Source organism: Halichoerus grypus, chromosome 15 (assembly GCF_964656455.1).
Source record: "Halichoerus grypus chromosome 15, mHalGry1.hap1.1, whole genome shotgun sequence".
NCBI lineage: Eukaryota > Metazoa > Chordata > Mammalia > Carnivora > Phocidae > Halichoerus > Halichoerus grypus.
This window is the reverse complement of record NC_135726.1, coordinates 34,925,531-34,945,257: the sequence shown is the minus strand read 5'-3', so window position 1 is coordinate 34,945,257 and position 19,727 is coordinate 34,925,531. Positions and strand designations below refer to the sequence as shown.

Below are 19,727 nucleotides of genomic sequence, written 5' to 3'. Positions count from 1 at the left end.
AGGTTTTATGTACCTTTTGCTTTGACAAATATGTTTACTGTTTGAAATAGGGTTTTCAGAAGATAACAGCTTATTTAAATTTTTGTATCCTGGAATTTAAGCTTAGTGCCTGCCTCATAGTAGGTTTTAAATAAATGCTGGTCGAGCTGTTATTTGGCTGTTTCTGTACAATTTGCCACTTAATGATACTTTCTCACAGAAGCATCCCTCAAGTCAGAGCAGAGGGCTCTTGGAGGTGTAGCTATAAATGGCTGTCCATAGCAGTGACATTTCTTTGAAGTCATTTCTGACAGGCCAGTGTCAGTGCTGTAAGAAAATATTTGGGTGAGCCTGGCAATGGTTTGAAGCTCTTCTCTACCATGTTCTGAGAAGGGTCACTCAAAAGTTTATGTCAGTCTAAAAAAACCTAAAACCAGAATCCTGTATCTTTGTGTCTGGCTCACTTGGACCTTGACAAGACCCTGACACCCACTGGACTTTGAATGCTGAGAAGTCAGGAGGCATCCAAGACAGCTCTGCTTCCTGAGAGAGCCACCAGCACTGCCAGGCCCTGGCGGCGGTGTTAGGTAGTTTTGCAGTACACATCTTTGCTGCAAGAATTTTCACTGCATGTATTTTCACCGCATAACTAATTGGCTGTAAGGCAGTTTTGCTTTGAAAGATAAAATCACAAAAAATAAAAGAGGGACATTAAAAAGGATATAATATAACATGAAAAATGAATGACAAAATTAAAAAGACTTTATTGTGAAATACAGAACACTAAATACATTTAAAGTGTGTGTAAATTCATGGCAATATTGTGCAAATAACTGATTTTATTTTTTGGTTTTTACCTAACCATTTGTTTTCAAAGTCTTTGGTTCAGAGTAATACATTTTTCTTTTTTGCTTGTTGATTTGTCTCGTCATTTGACATTACACTTTTTCTTTTTTCACTAATATTTCTTCCTTCATTAAGAGGGGTATCACTTTCCAAATACTAGGATGCATATTTGTAACTGAACTTTGCATTGCGTTGTGCATGCCATCTACACTGTTGTTTGTTTGTTTGTTCTTGGCATATTGTCACATATCTGTTCATAGACACTCCATAGTTCTGTGGGAAATGTGGGTTCAAACATCTGCATCATTGTATAGACCATTATGAGGGCTAAGATTTAATATAATATAGAAAGTATGAATTATGAAAAGATACTTATAAAAATATAAGATTTACATAATATAAAAGTGGGAGTTTCACATTAATGGAGAAATGAATCCAAACTGTCAAATCAAACTGTCAGCCAGTTTTTTTTTTTTTTTATCTTTTATGACAAAATTGCCTTATGGCCAGTTGGTGATGTGGAGAAAATTACACACTGAAAATGTTTGTGGTTAAGTGCTTGTGGCAAAGATATCTAAGGCAAAGATGATTAGGCAAAATATCCAACACACCTGGTAGCACAGGGACACTTTGTCCAAGTCCTCCCGGGACACAAATAATTTTCTGCCCCCACTTTTTGTCAGTTACTCAGTAAGGATTGGAAGAGAGTCAGGAAAGACATGAGCCACCAAGGCTATTAGAGGGTTAGAATTACACCAGGAAAAAATTACATTGTGCTTCCTAGTTGATCTTAAATTATCATTTTCCTACCTAAATGAAAAATTTTAACCTGCTTCCTGTGTATTTATTTTTTGTGTAACAGCTTTATTGAGCTGTAATTAACAAAACATACAATTCCCCTATTGAAAGTGTATAATTCAGTGGTTTTTATTATATTCACAGAGTTGTGCAACCACTATCATAGTTAATTTCAGAACATTTTCATTACCCCATAAAGAAATCTGTGCTCAGGGGCGCCTGGGTAGCTCAGTCGGTTAAGCATCTGCCTTCGGCTTGGGTCATGAATCCAGCGTCCTGGGATCGAGCCCCGCATCGGGCTCCCTGCTCAGCGGGAAGCCTGCTTCTCCCTCTCCCACTTCCCCTGCTTGTGTTCCCTCTCTCGCTGTCTCTCTCTCTCTGTCAAATAAATAAAATCTTAAAAAAAAAACGCAGAAATCTGTCTTCATTAACAGTCATTCCCCATCTCCTTGAAAGCCCCCTGCTCTATGCGATCACCAGTCTCCTTGCCATCTTTATGAATATTCCTATTCTGTAAATTTCATATACATGGAATCATACAATATATGGTTTTTTGTGACTGGCTTTAGTCATTTAGCATATTCAAGGTTTGTCTATGGTGTAGTATTTATCTTTCACTACTTATTTACTTAACACAATTTATACATCCCATTTAGGCTTCTGTGAGAATCTTTTTTTGTTAAAGTGGACATTATTGTCTTCATTTTTTTTTTGTTTATATCATATAATGTCGATCTTTAATAGACAAACTAAAAGAAAAAGTGACTCATTTGCTTATAAAACTCATTTGTTCATAAATATATTTTATATGCTATACCATTGATTAAAATTAATATGTCCCTGCAGTTGCTTACATAAATTTTGCATTCTCTGAGAATAATACTGTTTTCAAGACGCACTGCCTATTGTTTGTGGTGTTCTAGCAAAGTCCTAATGTCTTACTTGCCAAATAACTTTTTCATTTACATACATTTGAGATGAATTGACATTATATAGCTGCCTGTGGGGCAAAACTACTTCAAAGTAGAGTACTTTAGATCCAGAATTTGAAAATAAATCATAGAAAACAAATGTTACAGAAACAGTTGCTGACAGTTCTATTTGCAGCCATTTCCCTAATCAGGTATTAACCACTACAGTGAGTTTGAGGATTTTAGAGTTTTATATTCAAAGCTAGGATTTTATGATGAGCTAAATACTCAGCTCCTTTATTTCACAATAGGAAAGGCAATAGTTTTTATTTTCCACTGTTAGAGCAAATGACTTATAATTTTAGCTCTTATTTGTTATTTCCTTTAACCTTTTAATGTTGTTTGTTTTTAGATAAATGCAGTATCACTCTATCTCCTTTACCTTGTGGAAATGATTTCTTCAGGACTCCAGATTATCTATAACACTGATGAGGTATGAATCGCCCAAATTTTCTAGTACTAAATTTCATCTCTGAGAATATTTTTTTTCCTTTACTTTTTAAAACTTAGTTTTAGTTTTATGAAAATGGCTTATTCATATAATCAGATACTGGATTTTGGATGTTGGAGCAAGAATCTTTATATTAAAGTGCAAAGTGTGCTTTATATTAAAGTACAAAGCACTTTAAAAATGAATGGAATATATGACCGGTTGTAAGGCTTTACACCTATGAGAGCTCTGCTTCAGGTGATCTGAATGAAATAAAAACTTTATAACTTTCAGAAAATTTTAGTAACAATGAAAGTAAAATAGCATTTGCAGATTTTCTTAGAGTTATTATGTCTTTTTTGTATATCATTGCTTTTTTATAACCCATCCTTTTAAAAGTAAGAATACTTTTATCATATTATTTTTATTGTGGGACCTCAGTAAGGCTCTTGATGTTTTTAAAACATAAATACAATGTTCTTATTAGGAAATCTGAAAAGAATTTATATCCCAAAGATGAGAAGCATTCCTTTCATAGGCACTAATGCTTGAACAGACACATAGACACACATGCTGACACATTTCCAAATATGCCACAGTAAGAACAAAAAGTTTTTATGATTGAAATGGTACACCTAATGAGACTCCATCAAAGAGTAGGTATGCTATATATGCTTGTTATTCTTTCTCTCCTGTGATCCATGCAGGGAGAACAAATGTATCATGTAATTGACACCTGATCATCATTGGACTGTAGTGAGGGTGCTGTGATACTGGTATATATAGTCCTGTCCTTTAGTAGTTTACAGTCTTTTACATCCTTCCAGTTGTGCTTTTTCAATAGTAAGTAAAGTCTATTTATTTATATTTAAGATTTTATTTATTTATTTGAGAGAGAGAGAGAGAGAGAGAGAGAGCGCAAGTAGGGGGAGGGGCAGAGGGAGAAAGAGAAGCAGACTCCCCGCTGAGCAGGGAGCCCGATGCGGGACTCAATCCCAGGACCCTGGGATCATGCTCTGAACTGAAGGCAGGCGCTTAGCTGACTGAGCCACCCAGGCGCCCATGTAAAGTCTATTTAGATGTGCAGATAAACAGTAAAGAACAAATTAATAATACGCACTTATGGTTTCTTCTGTTTGATTCATCAAAGAATTACATGTTTTTATTTCATCCAAATAGTTCTGTTTTTCTAATATTGTGAAGTAGTGGTATTCAAAGATTTTGGGTAGGGGAGGGTGTGGAAGACTCCTATTTCAGACCAATTTAAGCAGCATCCTAAAGCATAAAACAAATGGAAGAAACTTAACTCTGACTAAGGAGAGGAAGACTCCCAGAACCAGCCCATTTTGCTTCTCTTAGAAACTCCAAAGCACTGGGAGAAGTATCCAGCACAACATAGTATGATAACCATTGTATTAAGCAACAGCTAACATTGACAGTTGCAAGTGACTTCCCATTAATGTTACTGATGGTGGTGAAATTGCCTTGGTTAGTGGTAGCATTGTTTTGTTTGGTATTTTATTTTCATTTTTAATTTTTAACATTTTGTTTTCTGCTTTCTGAATATCTACTATAGTTCATTTTAAATCTTCAGATGTCAACTGACAGTTTTCAAAAATGTGATACTGCTTTAACCTTTCTATTCTTTTTTTCGTATGATTTGAATATATTTAAGCAAGTTTGGTATTTTCTTCTTAAGCTTTATTTTCTTTTTTTTTCTTGTTGATTTTTTTTCTTACCTTTACAGTTTTTATTTGGTAGATATAAAATTTTTATGTAGCTAATATCAATAGGCCTTTAAATGTACACTTAAAATCCTAGAATAATAAAATGTATTATTGGGGCTCACTATCTTTTTCTTTGATTTTTTTTATATACTGTGTCAGGAATTATATGGAGAAGCAGTAATTGGGCCTGCATAGAATCTTTCAGGGAGTGAAAGTCCTTTTATCTAGGTATTTCAGAGAAATGAATCCTTTGACAGCTGATATGACTTGGGACGATTTCGTTTTTTAATTATACCTTATACCCTGAATGGCAAGATCATAGTCCTGTCTCTTTTCTTTATTCCCAACCACATCACATCTCAGGGCAAACCAAAGACCTGGGAAGGAAGTGGGAATACCACTCATTTCTTTCTCTCTTTACTGTTAAATTTTTAATTTACCCAAATCCTTATCTTTTTAGGATTAAAGAATACAGAGCTCACACACACAACACACACATGTAATATACATATTATATTGTCACACTTTGGTTTATTTTTTAATAAATCTTAATAAATTTTAATATATATGTAAAATCATCATATGAAAAGACGTAATTCTTTTTCTTTTTCTTTTTTTGTTAATATTAGATACACTTTAATATTGTAAAGGCCTAATTACTTTTATTAAAAATAACCATGCTTTGGTAGAACAAATTTCACAACATGCTGTTGGGAGATAAAAAAGCTATATGCAAACAATGAATCATGGAACACCACATCAAAAACCAATGATGTACTGCAGAGTGACCGACAAATAAAATAAAATTAAAAAAGAAAAAAAAACTTATACATCACAATTTGCAACCTGGGACTTCATCTAGTAGAAAAAAATACTTCAAGAAAAACTCTTTTCAACACCATTAGAAAGACCTCTATCAGATACAGTTAACCAATTTTGTGCTACCAGATTCCATCCATGGGCTCTTGGATGCACGTATCACATCTAAAGAAAACACCAAGACTTTATTGGACCTACACACCAACTGGTGACCCAGAAGTGAGGATTTCCAGGAATGAAGCATATGACAGCTAAAGAAGATAACTTTCCCACAATGACTGGAGCAGGTCTATACACCCTTATCTCACTGCTTCTTACATTTTTTTTTTCCCTCTCTCACTTAGACAATGGTCTTTTTTTTTTTTTTTTAATTTTATTATGTTACGCTAGTCACCATACAATACATCATCAGTCCTTGATGTGGTGATCCACGTTCCATTGTTTTTGTATACAACCCAGTGCTCCATGCAGTACGTGCCCTCCTTAATACCCATCACCGGGCTAACCCATCCCCCCACCCCATCCCCTCTAGTATCCACAGTTTGTTTCTCAGAGTCCATAGTCTCTAATAGTTCATCTCTCCCTCCGATTTCCTCCCCCCTTCATTTTTCCCTTCCTTCTCCTAATGTCCTCCATGCTATTCCTTATGTTCCACAAATAAGTGAAACCATATGATAATTGATTTTCTCTGCTTGACTTATTTCACTTAGCATAATCTCCTCCAGTCCCATCCATGTTGATGTAAAAGTTGGGGATTCATCCTTTCTGATGGCTGAGTAATATTCCATTGTATATATGGACCACATCTTCTTTATCCATTCATCTGTTGAAGGGCATCTCGGCTCTTTCCACAGTTTGGCTATTGCGGACATTGCTGCTATGAACATTGGAATGCATATGGCCCTTCTTTTCACTACATCTGTGTCTTTGGGGTAAATACCCAGGAGTGCAATTGCTGGGTCATAGGGTAGCTCTATTTTTAAATTTTTGAGGCACCTCCACACTGTTTTCCAAAGTGGCTGTACCATCTTGCATTCCCACCAACAGTGTAAGAGGGTTCCCCTTTCTCCACAATCTCTCCAACGTTTGTTCATTCCCTGTCCATTTTTGCCATTCTAACTGGTGTAAGGTGGTATCTCAGTGTGGATTTGATTTGAATTTCCCTGATGGCTAATGATGATGAACATTTTTTCATGTGTCTGTTAGCCATTTGTATGTCATCTTCAGAGAAGTGTCTTTTCATATCTTCTGCCCATTTTTTGACTGGATTATTTGTTTTTTGGGTGTTGAGTTTGAGAAGTTCTTTATAGATCTTGGATACCAGCCCTTCATCTGTAGTGTTATTTGCAAATATCTTCTCCCATTCTGTGGGTTGCCTCTTTGTTTTGTTGACTGTTTCCTTTGCTGTGCAGAAGCTTTTTATCTTGATGAAATCCCAAAAGTTCATTTTTGCTTTTGTTTCACTAGCTTTTGGAGATGTATCTTTAAAGAAGTTGCTGTGGCCGATGTCATAGGCAGAGGTTACTGCCTATGTTCTCCTCTAGGATTTTGATGGATTCCTGTCTCACATTGAGGTCTTTCATCCACTTTGAGTTTATCTTTGTGAATGGTGTTAGAGAATGGTCGAGTTTCATTCTTCTGCATGTGGCTGTCCAATTTTCCCAGCACCATTTATTGAAGAGACTGTCTTTTTTCCATTGCATGTTTTTTCCTGCTTTGTCAAAGATTATTTGACCGTAGAGTTGGGGGTCCATATCTGGGTTCTCTATTCTGTTCCATTTGTCTATATGTCTGTTTTTGTGCCAGTACCATGCTGTCTTGATGATCACAGCTGTGTAATATAGCTTGAAATTGGGCAACGTGATGCCCCCAGCTTTGTTTTTCTCTTTCAACATTTCCTTGGCGATTCGGAGTCTTTTCTGATTCCATACAAATTTTAGGATTATTTGTTCCAGCACTTTGAAAAATGTCATTGGAATTTTGATCAGGATGGCATTGAAGGTATAGATTGCTCTGGGTAGCATCGACATTTTAACAATGTTTATTCTTCCAATCCATGAGCATGGAATATTTTTCCATCTTTTTGTGTCTTCTTCAATTTCTTTCATGAGCGTTCTGTAGTTCCTAGAGTACAGATCCTTTACCTCTTTGGTTAGGTTTATTCCGAGGTATCTTACGGTTTTTGGTGCTACTGTAAATGGAATCGTTTCTCTAATTTCTCTTTCTACAGTTGTGTTGTTAGTGTATAAAAAAGCAACTGATTTCTGTGCATTGATTCTGTATCCTGCCACATTACTGAATTGCTGGATGAGTTCTAGTCATTTGGGGGTGGAGTCTTTTGGATTTTCCACATAAAGCATCATGTCATTTGCGAAAAGAGAGTTTGACTTCTTCTTTGCCAATTTGACTACCCTTTATTTCTTTTTGTTGTCTGATTGCTGTTGCTAGGACTTCTAGTACTATGTTGAACAATAGTGGCGAGAGTGGGCATCCTTGACGTGTTCCTGATCTTAAGGAAAAGGCTCTCAGCTTTTCCCCATTGAGGATGATGTTCGCTGTGGGTTTTTCATAGATGGATTTTATGAACTTGAGGAATGTTCCCTCTATCCCTATACTCTGAAGTTTTAATCAGGAAAGGATGTATTTTGTCAAATGCTTTTTCTGCATCAATTGAGAGGACCATATGGTTTTTCTCCCTCCTCTTATTAATGTGTTCGATCACATTGATTGATTTGCGAATGTTGAACCACCCTTGCATCCCGGGGATAAATCCCACTTGGTCGTGGTGGATGATCCTTTCAATGTATTGTTGGGTCCTCTTAGTTAGGATTTTGTTGAGGATTTTGGAATCCATATTCATCAGGGATGTCGGTCTGAAATTCTCCTTTTTGATGGGTCTTTGCATGGTTTGGGGATTAAGGTAATGCTGGCCTCATAGAATGAGTTTGGAAGTTTTCCTTCTGTTTCTATTTTTTGAAACAGCTTCAGTAGAATAGGTATTATTTCTTCTTTGAATGTTTGGTAGAATTCCCCAGGGAATCCATCAGGTCCTGGACTCTTGTTTTTTGGGAGGTTTTTGATCACTGCTTCAATGTCATTACTGGTTATTGGCCTATTCAGGTTGTCAGTTTCTTCCTGTTTCAGTCTTGGCAGCTTATAGGTTTCCAGGAAGGCCTCCATTTCATCCAGATTGCTCAGTTTATTGGCATATAGTTGTTGGTAATAATTTCTAATAATTGTTTCTATTTCCTTGGTGTTAGTCGTGATCTCTCCCCGTTCATTCATAATTTTATTAATTTGGGTCCTTTCTCTTTTCTTTTGGATAAGTCTGGACAGTGGTTTATCAATCTTATTAATTCTTTCAAAGAACCAACTTCTAGTTTCGTTGATGTGATCTACTGTGTTTCTGGTTTCTAATTCATTGATCTCTGCTCTAATCTTAATTATTTCTCTTCTCATGCGTGGCTTAGGCATCGTTTCTTGCTTTTTCTCTAGTTCTTTTAGGTGTAGAGTTAGTTGGTGAATTCGGGATTTTTCTATTTTTTTGAGTGAGGCTTGGATGGCTATGTGTTTCCCACTTAGGACCGCCTTTGCCGTGTCCGATAGGTTTTGGACCGATGTGTTTTCATTCTCATTGATTTCCATGAATTGTTTAAGTTCTTTGATTTCCTGGTTAACCCAAACATTCTTGAGCGGAGTGGTCTTTAGCTTCCAAGTGTTTGAATTTCTGCCAAATTTTTTCTTGTGATTGAGTTCCAGTTTTAAAGCATTGTGGTCTGAGACTATGCAGGGAATAATCTCAGTCTTTTGGTATCTGTTGAGACCTGATTTGTGACCCAGTATGTGGTCTATTCTGGAGAAAGTTCCATGTATGCTCGAGAAGAATGAGTATTATGTTGTTTTAGGGTGGAATGTTCTGTATATATCTATGAGGCCCATCTGGTCCAGTGTGTCATTCAAAGCTCTTGTTTCTTTGTTAATTTTCTGCTTAGATGATCTGTCTGTTGCTGAGAGTGGAGTATTGAGGTCTCCTACAATTAACGCATTATTATCAATATGACTCTTTATTTTGGTTAACAGTTGCCTTATGTAGATGGCTGCTCCCATGTTGGGGGCCTAGATATTTACAATTGTTAGATCTTCTTGTTGGATAGACCCTTTAAGAATGATATAGTGTCCTTCTGTGTCTCTTATTACCGACTTTAGTTTAAAATCTAATTTGTCTTATATAAGAATTGCTACCCCAGCTTTCTTTTGAGGTCCGCTGGCATGGAAGATGGATCTCCATCCCTTCACTTTCAGTCTGGATGTATCTTTAGGTTCAAAATGAGTCTCTTGTAGACAGCATATGGATGGGTCCTGTCTTTTTATCCAATCTGCAACCCTGTGCCATTTTATGGGAGCATTTAGGCCATTCACGTTGAGAGTGATTATTGAAAGATACGAATTTATTGTGATCATTTTGCCTGTGACGTCCTTGTTTCTATAGATTGTAAATGTCTGTTGTATATCACTCTTGGTGTCTTTCTCCTTTTATAGAACCCCCCTTAATATTTCCTGCAGGGCCGGCTTAGTGGGCACATATTCTTTCAGTTTCTGCCGGTCTTGGAAGCTCTGCATCTCTCCATCCATTCTGAATGACAACCTTGCCGGATATAGTATTTTTGGTTGCATGTTCTTCTCGTTTAGTACCCTGAATATGTCTTGCCAGGCCTTTCTGGCTTGCCAGGTCTCTGTGGATAGGTCTGACGTTATTCTGATGTTCCTCCCTCTGTACGTAAGGAATCTCTTCCCCCTAACTGCCCTTAAGATGGTTTTCTTGGTTCTAAGATTTGCGAGTTTTACTACTACACACTGGGGCATTGGCCTGTTTTTCTTGATCTTGGGAGGGGTCCTCTCTGCCTCTAGGACACGAATGTTTGTTTCTTTCCCCAGATTAGGGAAGTTCTCAGCTACGATTTGCTCAAATACATCTTCTAGTCCTCTCTCTCTCTCCACTCCCTCCAGGATTCCGGTTATTCTGACATTGGAGCGCTTCATGGTGTCACTTATTTCTCTGATTCTATTTTCATGGATTCTGAGTTGTTTTTCCCTGGCCTCCTCTTTTCCCTCTTTATCTATTAAATTGCTTTCCAGGTCACTGATTCTTTCTTCTGCCTCACTTACCCTAGCTGTTAGATTATCTAGATTAGATTGGATCTCATTGATAGCATTTTTAAGTTCTGCCAATTCACCTTTTATTTCTGCCCTTAGAGATTCTATGTTGCCATTAATTAATTTCTCTATTCTAGCTATTTTCTTCACAATTGCTAGCCTGAATTCCATCTCTGACATCTTGGTTATATCTGCATCCATTTTTAAATCTGCTGCATAAGTCATAATCTCTGAGTCTTTTCTATTTTGGGGGTTCCTCCTCCTAGTCATTCTGTTGATGGGTGGTTGAGGGTATGTATAGAGTCCAAATTATTGACCAGAACCCAAGCAAGATGCACCTGTTTTCTAGGGACCTTAGGGTTGCTGGCCTCTTGTTTTCCCAGCCTGTCTTCTGGGGGAGGGGCCTGCCGTGCTGTTACTCAGGCAATCCTGTTTGGGCAGAGTTGCCCTGCCCCCTGTGGAGGGGGATGGGCTCAGTGTGAACTAGTTTTTTGGGGCTTTTGTTTTCTGGCGGCTTTCCCTGGTGGCTTTCCACGTCTCTTTCGCGAGTCAGAGCAGAAGAGACCGTTTCCAACCCTCTGCTTCAGAGCAGAGAGTTTGCAGTCTGTTTGTCAGTGAGCTCTCCAGGCCACACTATCTCCATTTCTGTCCGTGCTGCTATAAACTGCAGTGTCCTGGGTTGTGCGCCCCTCCGCAGCGCCCCCAGTCCTGCCTCCAGGTCGGGGCACGTCTCTGCCCTTTGTGCTTCTAAAACCGCCAGCTGTTCTCAGTTTGCATGCACCACCCCGCTGCTCCGGGTTTCCATCCCGGGGGCTACCCTAAAATCCTTTCCCCGCCGCTGCCGGTCTGCGAGTCTGTGCCCTGTCCCCAGTGCACGAGGCTGTCGCTCACTGGCGGTATAGGATCCCCATGGCCAGGCTCCCTCCTGCTGCCATTTATCCTCTGATATCTGCCCGCAGAATCATGGTTCCTCGCTTCATACCTCGAAACGAACCGCCTGCGATATTCTGTTTGTAGAGATCCAGATCTATATTCTTACATCTCAGGCTGATTTCGTGGGTGCTCAGAGTGGTCTGGTAGATATCCAGCTCAATTCCAGGGACCAGTTGGAATATGGTCCCCTACTCCTCCGCCATCTTTTCTATGAAAAGATGTAATTCTTTAATAAAGAAGAGATTTTTTAGACTTTGGTGATCCCACAACTGTAAGTTTTAAAGAGTACTTTGAAAGTGAAGATATACAAAGTTGAAATTTTGTCTTCCCTTCCTACATTTTTGTTTTGTTTTTATTTTTAATTAAGGTATTAAAATCTGTTAATTGTACGTCTTTATACATTGAGGTAGAGAAACTACCTGTATGGTTTCTAATGTTCCTTCTCTAGTGTTGTGCTGTTATAAGAATAATTTTGGTGTTATTTAATGATGGGTCATAAGTCATAGTGTCATATCATTTTAGAAAAAACTAACCTTAGATACTCTTACAATCTTAAAATTTAAGTATAAATAAGCATTAATTGGGGATAATACTTGGAATGGTGGTAAATATAGAGACTGGTAGATGTGGAAGTTCTCTTTTGATTGGTACTATTACCATGATGAAATGGAAAGCAGGAATGTCAGCTGAATATGAAAAGGAGCCAAGGAGATTAAAGGTTCAAAAGGCAGAAGGGGCGAGAATGACACATGGGCTTGTAACTTTAAATGAGAAAAAATTCCAAAAACCATTCTAATTAATTTACATCATATGACTTTACATGATTGAAGTTGGCCTTGTGTTTCTAACTCTTAAAATTCATGGCAAAAAACAAGTAACAAAAATTACAGTTTTAAGGATTTGGGAATGCTTTTATGTCTAGAAGGATTATAATAATCTGAGATGTTGCTTAGAAAGAGTCAATGCATGGCTTCTTTGAATCAAGTCAGTTGTATTGGATTGTAGATTCTTAGCCCTCTTTTGAAATTTTACTTCAATGTGACTTAAAAATAAGTTTTAGGGGTCCCAAAGGCCACCCCTAGGTTTGATGATTCTCTGGGAGAACTCACAGGATCTGGCATGTTGTGGATAAGATTTATTGCAGCGAAAGAATAGAAAGCAAACTCAGCCAAAGTAAAAGCCACCTGAAGCAAAGCCTAGAAAAAACCAGGTGCAAGCCGCCAATAGTCCTTTCCTGATGTAGTCATACAGAACATGCTTAATTCCTCCAATTGTGACAACATGTGTGAAACGTTGTCTCTACCATGCAAGCTCGTTAGGGAGTTATTGCCCAAGGTATTTATTGGGGTCTGGTCACGTAAATACCCTCTTCCTAGCAGGTACCAAATTTCTAACTCTCAGGAAATCAGGTGTTCAGCCCAACATCTATTTTGGCAAAAATATTGTTTGCATTAACAGTTTAGGCACAGTAAACCACAACTGTGGCTTAATAAATTATTCCTTCGTCGTGCGTATTTAGAAAGAATATTTCATCGTGTATTATTCATCTTAATTACAGGAATTTATAGCTTATGTATAAATGATAAAAAAACTATTTCAGATGTTAGGATATTTAGAACTCTTGGTATTAGACTAATGAGCAAGCATAATAGTTCCTAACAAATCAGAGTATATATTATAATTTTTTTTGTTTATTCCAACCCAAGTGGGAAAATTAAATGTGAAAAGTGAACCTAATAGTCCCTTATGTGTGAGAAATATTAGAGATTTGTGAATACTACAATATTCTTTAGTTGTGAATGTCAAATGAGAAAATATAACTATGTCATGTTTGCTATGATGCAGCATAGTTCACCAGGTGCTTTTATTTCTTCTTTGGTACTCTTTTTCTGAGGTGTCTTGGCATCTTATGATCTTCATAGGTTTTGTTAACCAAATTTTAGTGATGACAGTTTACTTAACTACAAATAAGTCAATCAGAGAAAGAGAGTTATATGATTTCACTCATATGTAGAATTTAAGAAACAAAACAGAGGAGCATAGAGAAAGGGAGGGAAAAATGAAACAAGACATAATCAGATAGGGAGACAAACCAAAAGAGACTCTTAACTATAGGAAACAAACAGGGTTGCTGGAGGGGGGGCGTGGGGGGATGTGGTAACTGGGTGATGGGTATTAAGGAGGGCACCTGATGTGATGAACACTGGATGTTACGTACAGCTGATGAATCCCTGAACTCTACCTCTGAAACTAATAATATACTATGTTAATTAATTGAATTTAAATTAAAAAAAATTTTAAAAGCCCATTATTAAAATCATCAAGTATAACTTTTTCTTACTTTGTTTCTTTGACCTTTATTAAGCATATAATTTAAGAAAACTTAAATATTAAATCACAGTTCTTAATTCATATGCAATTTGAAGGAATAAAAAGATCCAAGTATAATTAAGTACTCATTTTACTAATCTCAACTCCCACTTACTACTGACCCAGTAATGTGGGGTTTTTTTACTTGCAGTGAATTGTATTTTATAAGAAAATTTTCTTTCAATCTAAATCCTCAAATATATTGGCATAAATTTTTTCATAATATCCTTTCATCATTTTAACAACTGTTGGTTCTCTAATGATGTAGTATTTTCAATTTCTCAATTTGATAATTTGTGACAGCTCTCTTTTCTGATTGGTCTTGCTTATAGTTTTTCAGTTTTATTAGAGTTTTTAAAAAAATTGTTTTCAGCATTTTTGAGTTTCTCTACTGCTTTTTGTTCCGTTCATTTTTACTGATACCTTTATTTCCCTTCTTCTACTTTCTTTATGTTTAACTTATCCCTTTTCAGGGTTTTTCTTTATATGGAGGATTAGATCATTGATTTTTTTGGGTTTTCTTCTGCCTAATGTATACATTTAGGGCTTTAAATATTCCCTGCTTAGCTTCATTCTAAAAGTTTATGTTATAATTTTATTATCATTCAGTAAAATTATTTTGCAATCACCATTATGATATTTTCTTTTACCAGTGAGTTGTTTAAAAATGTATTTCTTAATTTTTAAATATTTGGGGATTTTCTATCTGTATAATATGACTTTAGTTTGAATCTGCAGTGGTCAGAGAACATATCCTACACAGTCCTAGTCCTTTAAAATTTGTGAGATTTGGCAAGGAGTGAGATGGCGGGGGAGTAGGAGACCTAAATTTCGTCTGGTCCCAGGAATTCAGGTAGATAGTTATCAAACCATTCTGAGCACCTACAAACTCAACGGGAGATCAATGAAAAGTATAGCAGCAATTCTATGAACAGAAAAGTGACCATTTTCTGGAAGGTCTCTTCTGATTTGGTTAGTGTATATTTTTTGGGCTTGTTGTAATCCTTTTTGCATTTTGTTCTCTCATTCATCTGTTGCTCTCTAGACAAAATGACAAACTGGAAAAACTCACCTCAAAGAAAAGAACAAGAGGCAGTACCAACTGCCAGGGAGTTAATCAATATGGACATTAGTAAGATGTTGAACTAGAGTTCAGAATGACAATTATAAATATACTACCTGGGCTTGAAAAAAGCATGGAAGATACTAGAGAATCCCTCTCTGGAGAAATAAAAGAACTAAAATCTAGCCAAGTGGAAATCAAAAAGTCTATTAATGAGGTGCAATAAAAAATGGAGGGTCTAACTGCTAGAATAAATGAGGCAGAAGAGAGAATTAGTGATATAGAAGACCAAATGATGGAAAATAAAGAAGCTGAGGAAAAGATAAACAACTAAACAACTACTGTATCAGGAGGGCAGAATTTGAGAGATAAGTGATACCATAAGATGAAACAATATTAGAATAATTGGGATCCCAGAAGAAGAAAAAGAGAGAAGGGCAGAAGGAATATTGGAGCAAATTATAGCAGAAAACTTCCCTAATTTGGGGAAGGAAACAGGCATCAGAATCTAGGAGGCACAGAGAACTCCCCTCAAAATCAATAAAAATAGGTCAATACCCCGACATCTAATAGTAAAACTTATAAGACTAGAGACAAAGAGAAAATCTTGAAAGCTCCTCTGGAGAAGAGGTCTGTAATCTACAATAGTAGAAACATTAAATTGGCAGCAGACTTATCCACAGAGACCTGGTAGGCCAGAAAGGACTGGCATGATACATTCAGAGCACTAAATGAGAAAAACAGGCAGCCAAGAATACTATATCCAGCTAGGCTGTCATTGAAAATAGAAGGAGAGATAAAAAGCCTCCAGGACAAACAAAAACTGAAAGAATTTGTGAACACCAAACTAGCCCTACAAGAAATATTGAAAGGGGTCCTCTAAGCAAAGAGAGAGCCTAAAAGCAACATAGACCAGAAAGGAACACAGACAATATACAGTAACAGTCACCTTACGGGCAATACAATGGCACCAAATTCATATCTTTTAGTAGTTACCCTGAATGTAAATGGGCTAAATGCCCCAATCAAAAGACACAGGCTATCAGATTGGATAAAGAAACAAGACCCCTCGATATGCTGTCTGCAAGAGACTCATTTTAGATCCAAAGACACCTCCAGATTGAAAGTAAGGGGGTGGACAACCATGTACCATGCTAATGGACACCAAAAGAAAGCTGGGGTGATAATCCTTATATCAGACAAATTAAATTTTAAACCAAAGACTATAATAAGAGATGAGGAAGGACACTATATCCTACTTAAAGGGTCTATTCAACAAGAAGATCTAACAATTTTAAATATCTATGGCCCTAACATGGGAGCAGCCAATTATATAAGGCAATTAATAACAAAATCAAAGAAACACATCGACAATACTACAAAAATATTAGGGAACTTTAACACCCCCCTCACTAAATGGACAGCTCATCCAAGCAAAAGATCAGCAAGGAAATAAAGACTTTAAATGACACATTGGACCAGATGGAGTTCACAGATACATTCAGAACATTCCATTTCAAAGCAACAGAATACACATTCTTTTCTAGTGCCCATGACTCCAGAATAGATCACTTCTTGGGTCACAAATCAGGTCTCTACCGGTACCAAAAGATTGGGATCATTCCCTGCATATTTTTGGACCACAGGGCTTTGAAACTAGAATGCAATCACAAGACGAAAGTTGGAAAGAACTCAAATACATGGAGACTAAAGAGCATCCTACTAAAGAATGAATGGGTCAACCAGGAAATTTAAGAAGAATTAAAAAAATTCGTAGAAACAAATGAAAATGATAACACAACTGTTTAAAATCTTTGGGATGCAGCAAAGGCAGTCCTAGGAGGAAACTATATAGCAATACAAGCCTTTCTCAAGAAACAAGAAAGGTCTAAAATACACAACCTAACCCTACACCTAAAGGAGCTGGAGAAAGAACCACGAATTAAGCCTAAACCCAGCAGGAGAAGAGAAATAATAAAGATCAGAGCAGAAATCAATGAAATAGAAACCAAAAGAACAGTAGAACAGATCAACGAAACTAGGAGTTGGTTCTTTGAAAGAATTAACAAGATTGATAAACCCCTGGCCAGACTTATCAAAAAGAAAAGAGAAACAACCCAAATAAATAAAATCATGAATGGAAGAGGAGAGATCACAACCAACACCAAGGAAATACAAACAATTACAAGAATGCATTATGAGCAACTATATGCCAGCAAATTAGACAATCTGGAAGAAATGGGTGCGTTCCTAGAGATTTATAAGCCACCAGAACTGAACGAAGAAGAAATAGGAAACATGACCAGACCCATAACCAGTAAGGAAATTGAAGCAGTAATCAAAAGTCTCCCAACAAACAAGAGCCCAGGGCCAGATGGCTTCCCAGGGGAATTCTACCAAACAGTAAAGAAGAATTAATACCTATTCTTCTGAAACTTCCAAAAAATAGAAATGGAAGGAAAACTTCCAAACTCATGTTATGAGGCCAGCATTACCTTGATCCCAAAACCAGACAAAGACCCCATCAAAAAGGAGAATTACAGACCAATATCCCTGATGAACATGGATGCAAAAATTCTCTCCAAAATAGTAGCCGATAGGATTCAACAGTACATTAAAAGGATTATTCACCATGACCAAGTGGGATTTATCCCTGGGCTGCAAGGTTGGTTCAACATCCACAGATCAATCAGTGTGATACAATATATTAATAAAAGAATGAACAAGAACCATATGATCCTCTCAATAGATGCAGAAAAAGCATTTGACAAAGTACAGCATCCTTTCTTGTTCAAAACTCTTCAGAGTATAGGGCTAGAGGGCACATACCTCAATATCATAAAAGCCATCTATGAAAAACCTACAGCAAATATCATACTCAAGGGCAAAAACTGAGAGCTTTTCCCCTACGTCAGGAACACGGCAGGGATGTCCACTATCACCACTGCTATTCAACATAGTATTAGAAGTCCTAGCTGTAGCAATCAGACTACAAAAATAAAAGGCATCCAAATTGGCACAGAAGTCAAACGCTCACTGTTTGCAGATGATATGATACTTTATGTGAAAAACCCAAACGCTGTACCCCCAAACAGCTAGAACTCATACAGGAATTCATTAAAGTGGCAGGATATAAAATCAATGCACAGAAATCAGTGGCATTTCTATATAGCAACAACAAGACAGAAGAAAGAGAAATTAGGAGTTGATCCCATTTACAATTGCACCCAAAACCATAAGATACCTAGGAATAAATCTCATCAAAGAGGCAAAGAATCTGTACTAAGACAACTATAGAATACTCATGAATAAAATTGAGGAAGATACAAAGAATTGGAGAAAGGTTCCATGCTCATGGATTGGAAGAACAAATATTGTGAAGATGTCAATGCTACCTAGAGCAATCTACACATTTAATGCAATCCCTATCAAAATACCATCCACTTTTTTCAAAGAAATGGAACAAATAATCCTAAAATTTGTATGGAATCAGAAAAGACCCCAAATAGCCAGAGGAATGTTGAAAAGCAAAGCTGGTGGCATTACATTCTGGACTTCAGGCACTATTACAAAGCTATAATCATCAAGACAGTATGGTACTGGCACAAAAACAGACACATAGATCAATGGAACAGAATAGAGAGCCCAGAAATGGACCCTCCACTCTATGTTCAACTAATCTTCAACAAAACAGGAAAGAATGTCTAATGGAAAAAAGACAGTCTCTTCAACAGATGGGGTTGGGCAAATTGGACAGCCATATACAGAAGAATGAAACTGGACCACTTTCTTACACCATACACGAAGATAAACTCAAAATGGATGAAAGACCCAAATGTGAGATAGGAATCCATCAAAATCCTAGAGGAGAACACAGGCAGCAACCTCTTTGACCTAGGCCATACCAACTTCCTGCTAGACACGTCCCCAAAGGCAAGGGAAACAAAAGGAAAAATGAATTACTGGGGCCTCGTCAGGATAAAAAGCTTCTGCACAGTAAAGGAAACAGTCAACAAAACCAAAAGACAACTGACAGGATGGGAGAAGATACTTGCAAATGACCTATCAGATAAAGGACTATTATCCAAAATCTATAAAGAACTTTTCAAACTCAACACCCTAAGAACAAATAATCCAATCAAGAAATGGGCAGAAGACATGAACAGACATTTTTCCAAAGAAGACATCCAAATGGCCAACAGACACATGAATAAGTGCTTAACATCATTCGGCATCAGGGAAATACAAATCAAAACCTCAATGAGATACCACCTCACACCAGTCAGAATGGCTCAGATTAACAAGTCAGGAAATGACAGATGTTGGCAGGGATGCGGAGAAAGGGGAACCCTCCTACACTGTTGGTGGGAATGCAAGCTGGTGCAGCCACTCAGGAAAACTATATGGAGGTTCCTCAAAAGGTTGAAAATAGAGCTACCCTGCGACCCAGCATTTGCACTACTGGGTATTTACCGCAAAGATACAAATGTACTGATCTGATCGGGCACGTGCACTGCAATGTTTATAGCAGCAATGTCCCCAATAGCCAAACTGTGGAAGGAACTTAGATGTCCATCAACAGATGAATGGGTAAAGAAGATGGGGTATATATATACAATGGAAGATTATGTAGCCAT

At 37.2% G+C, this 19,727-nt stretch overlaps 1 protein-coding gene across 4 annotated transcripts in view; it reads left to right on the top strand.

Annotated features, from left to right (window-relative positions):
* The window catches only part of PHKB (phosphorylase kinase regulatory subunit beta), a 289,132-nt gene that overhangs the window by 79,247 nt on the left and 190,158 nt on the right, over nucleotides 1-19,727 (top strand). For all 4 annotated transcript variants that reach the window (XM_078062851.1, XM_078062849.1, XM_078062852.1 and 1 more), the window contains one exon: nucleotides 2,947-3,027. In XM_078062851.1, the coding sequence (XP_077918977.1) occupies nucleotides 2,947-3,027 (81 nt within the window). The remainder of the gene's footprint in view (nucleotides 1-2,946; nucleotides 3,028-19,727) is intronic.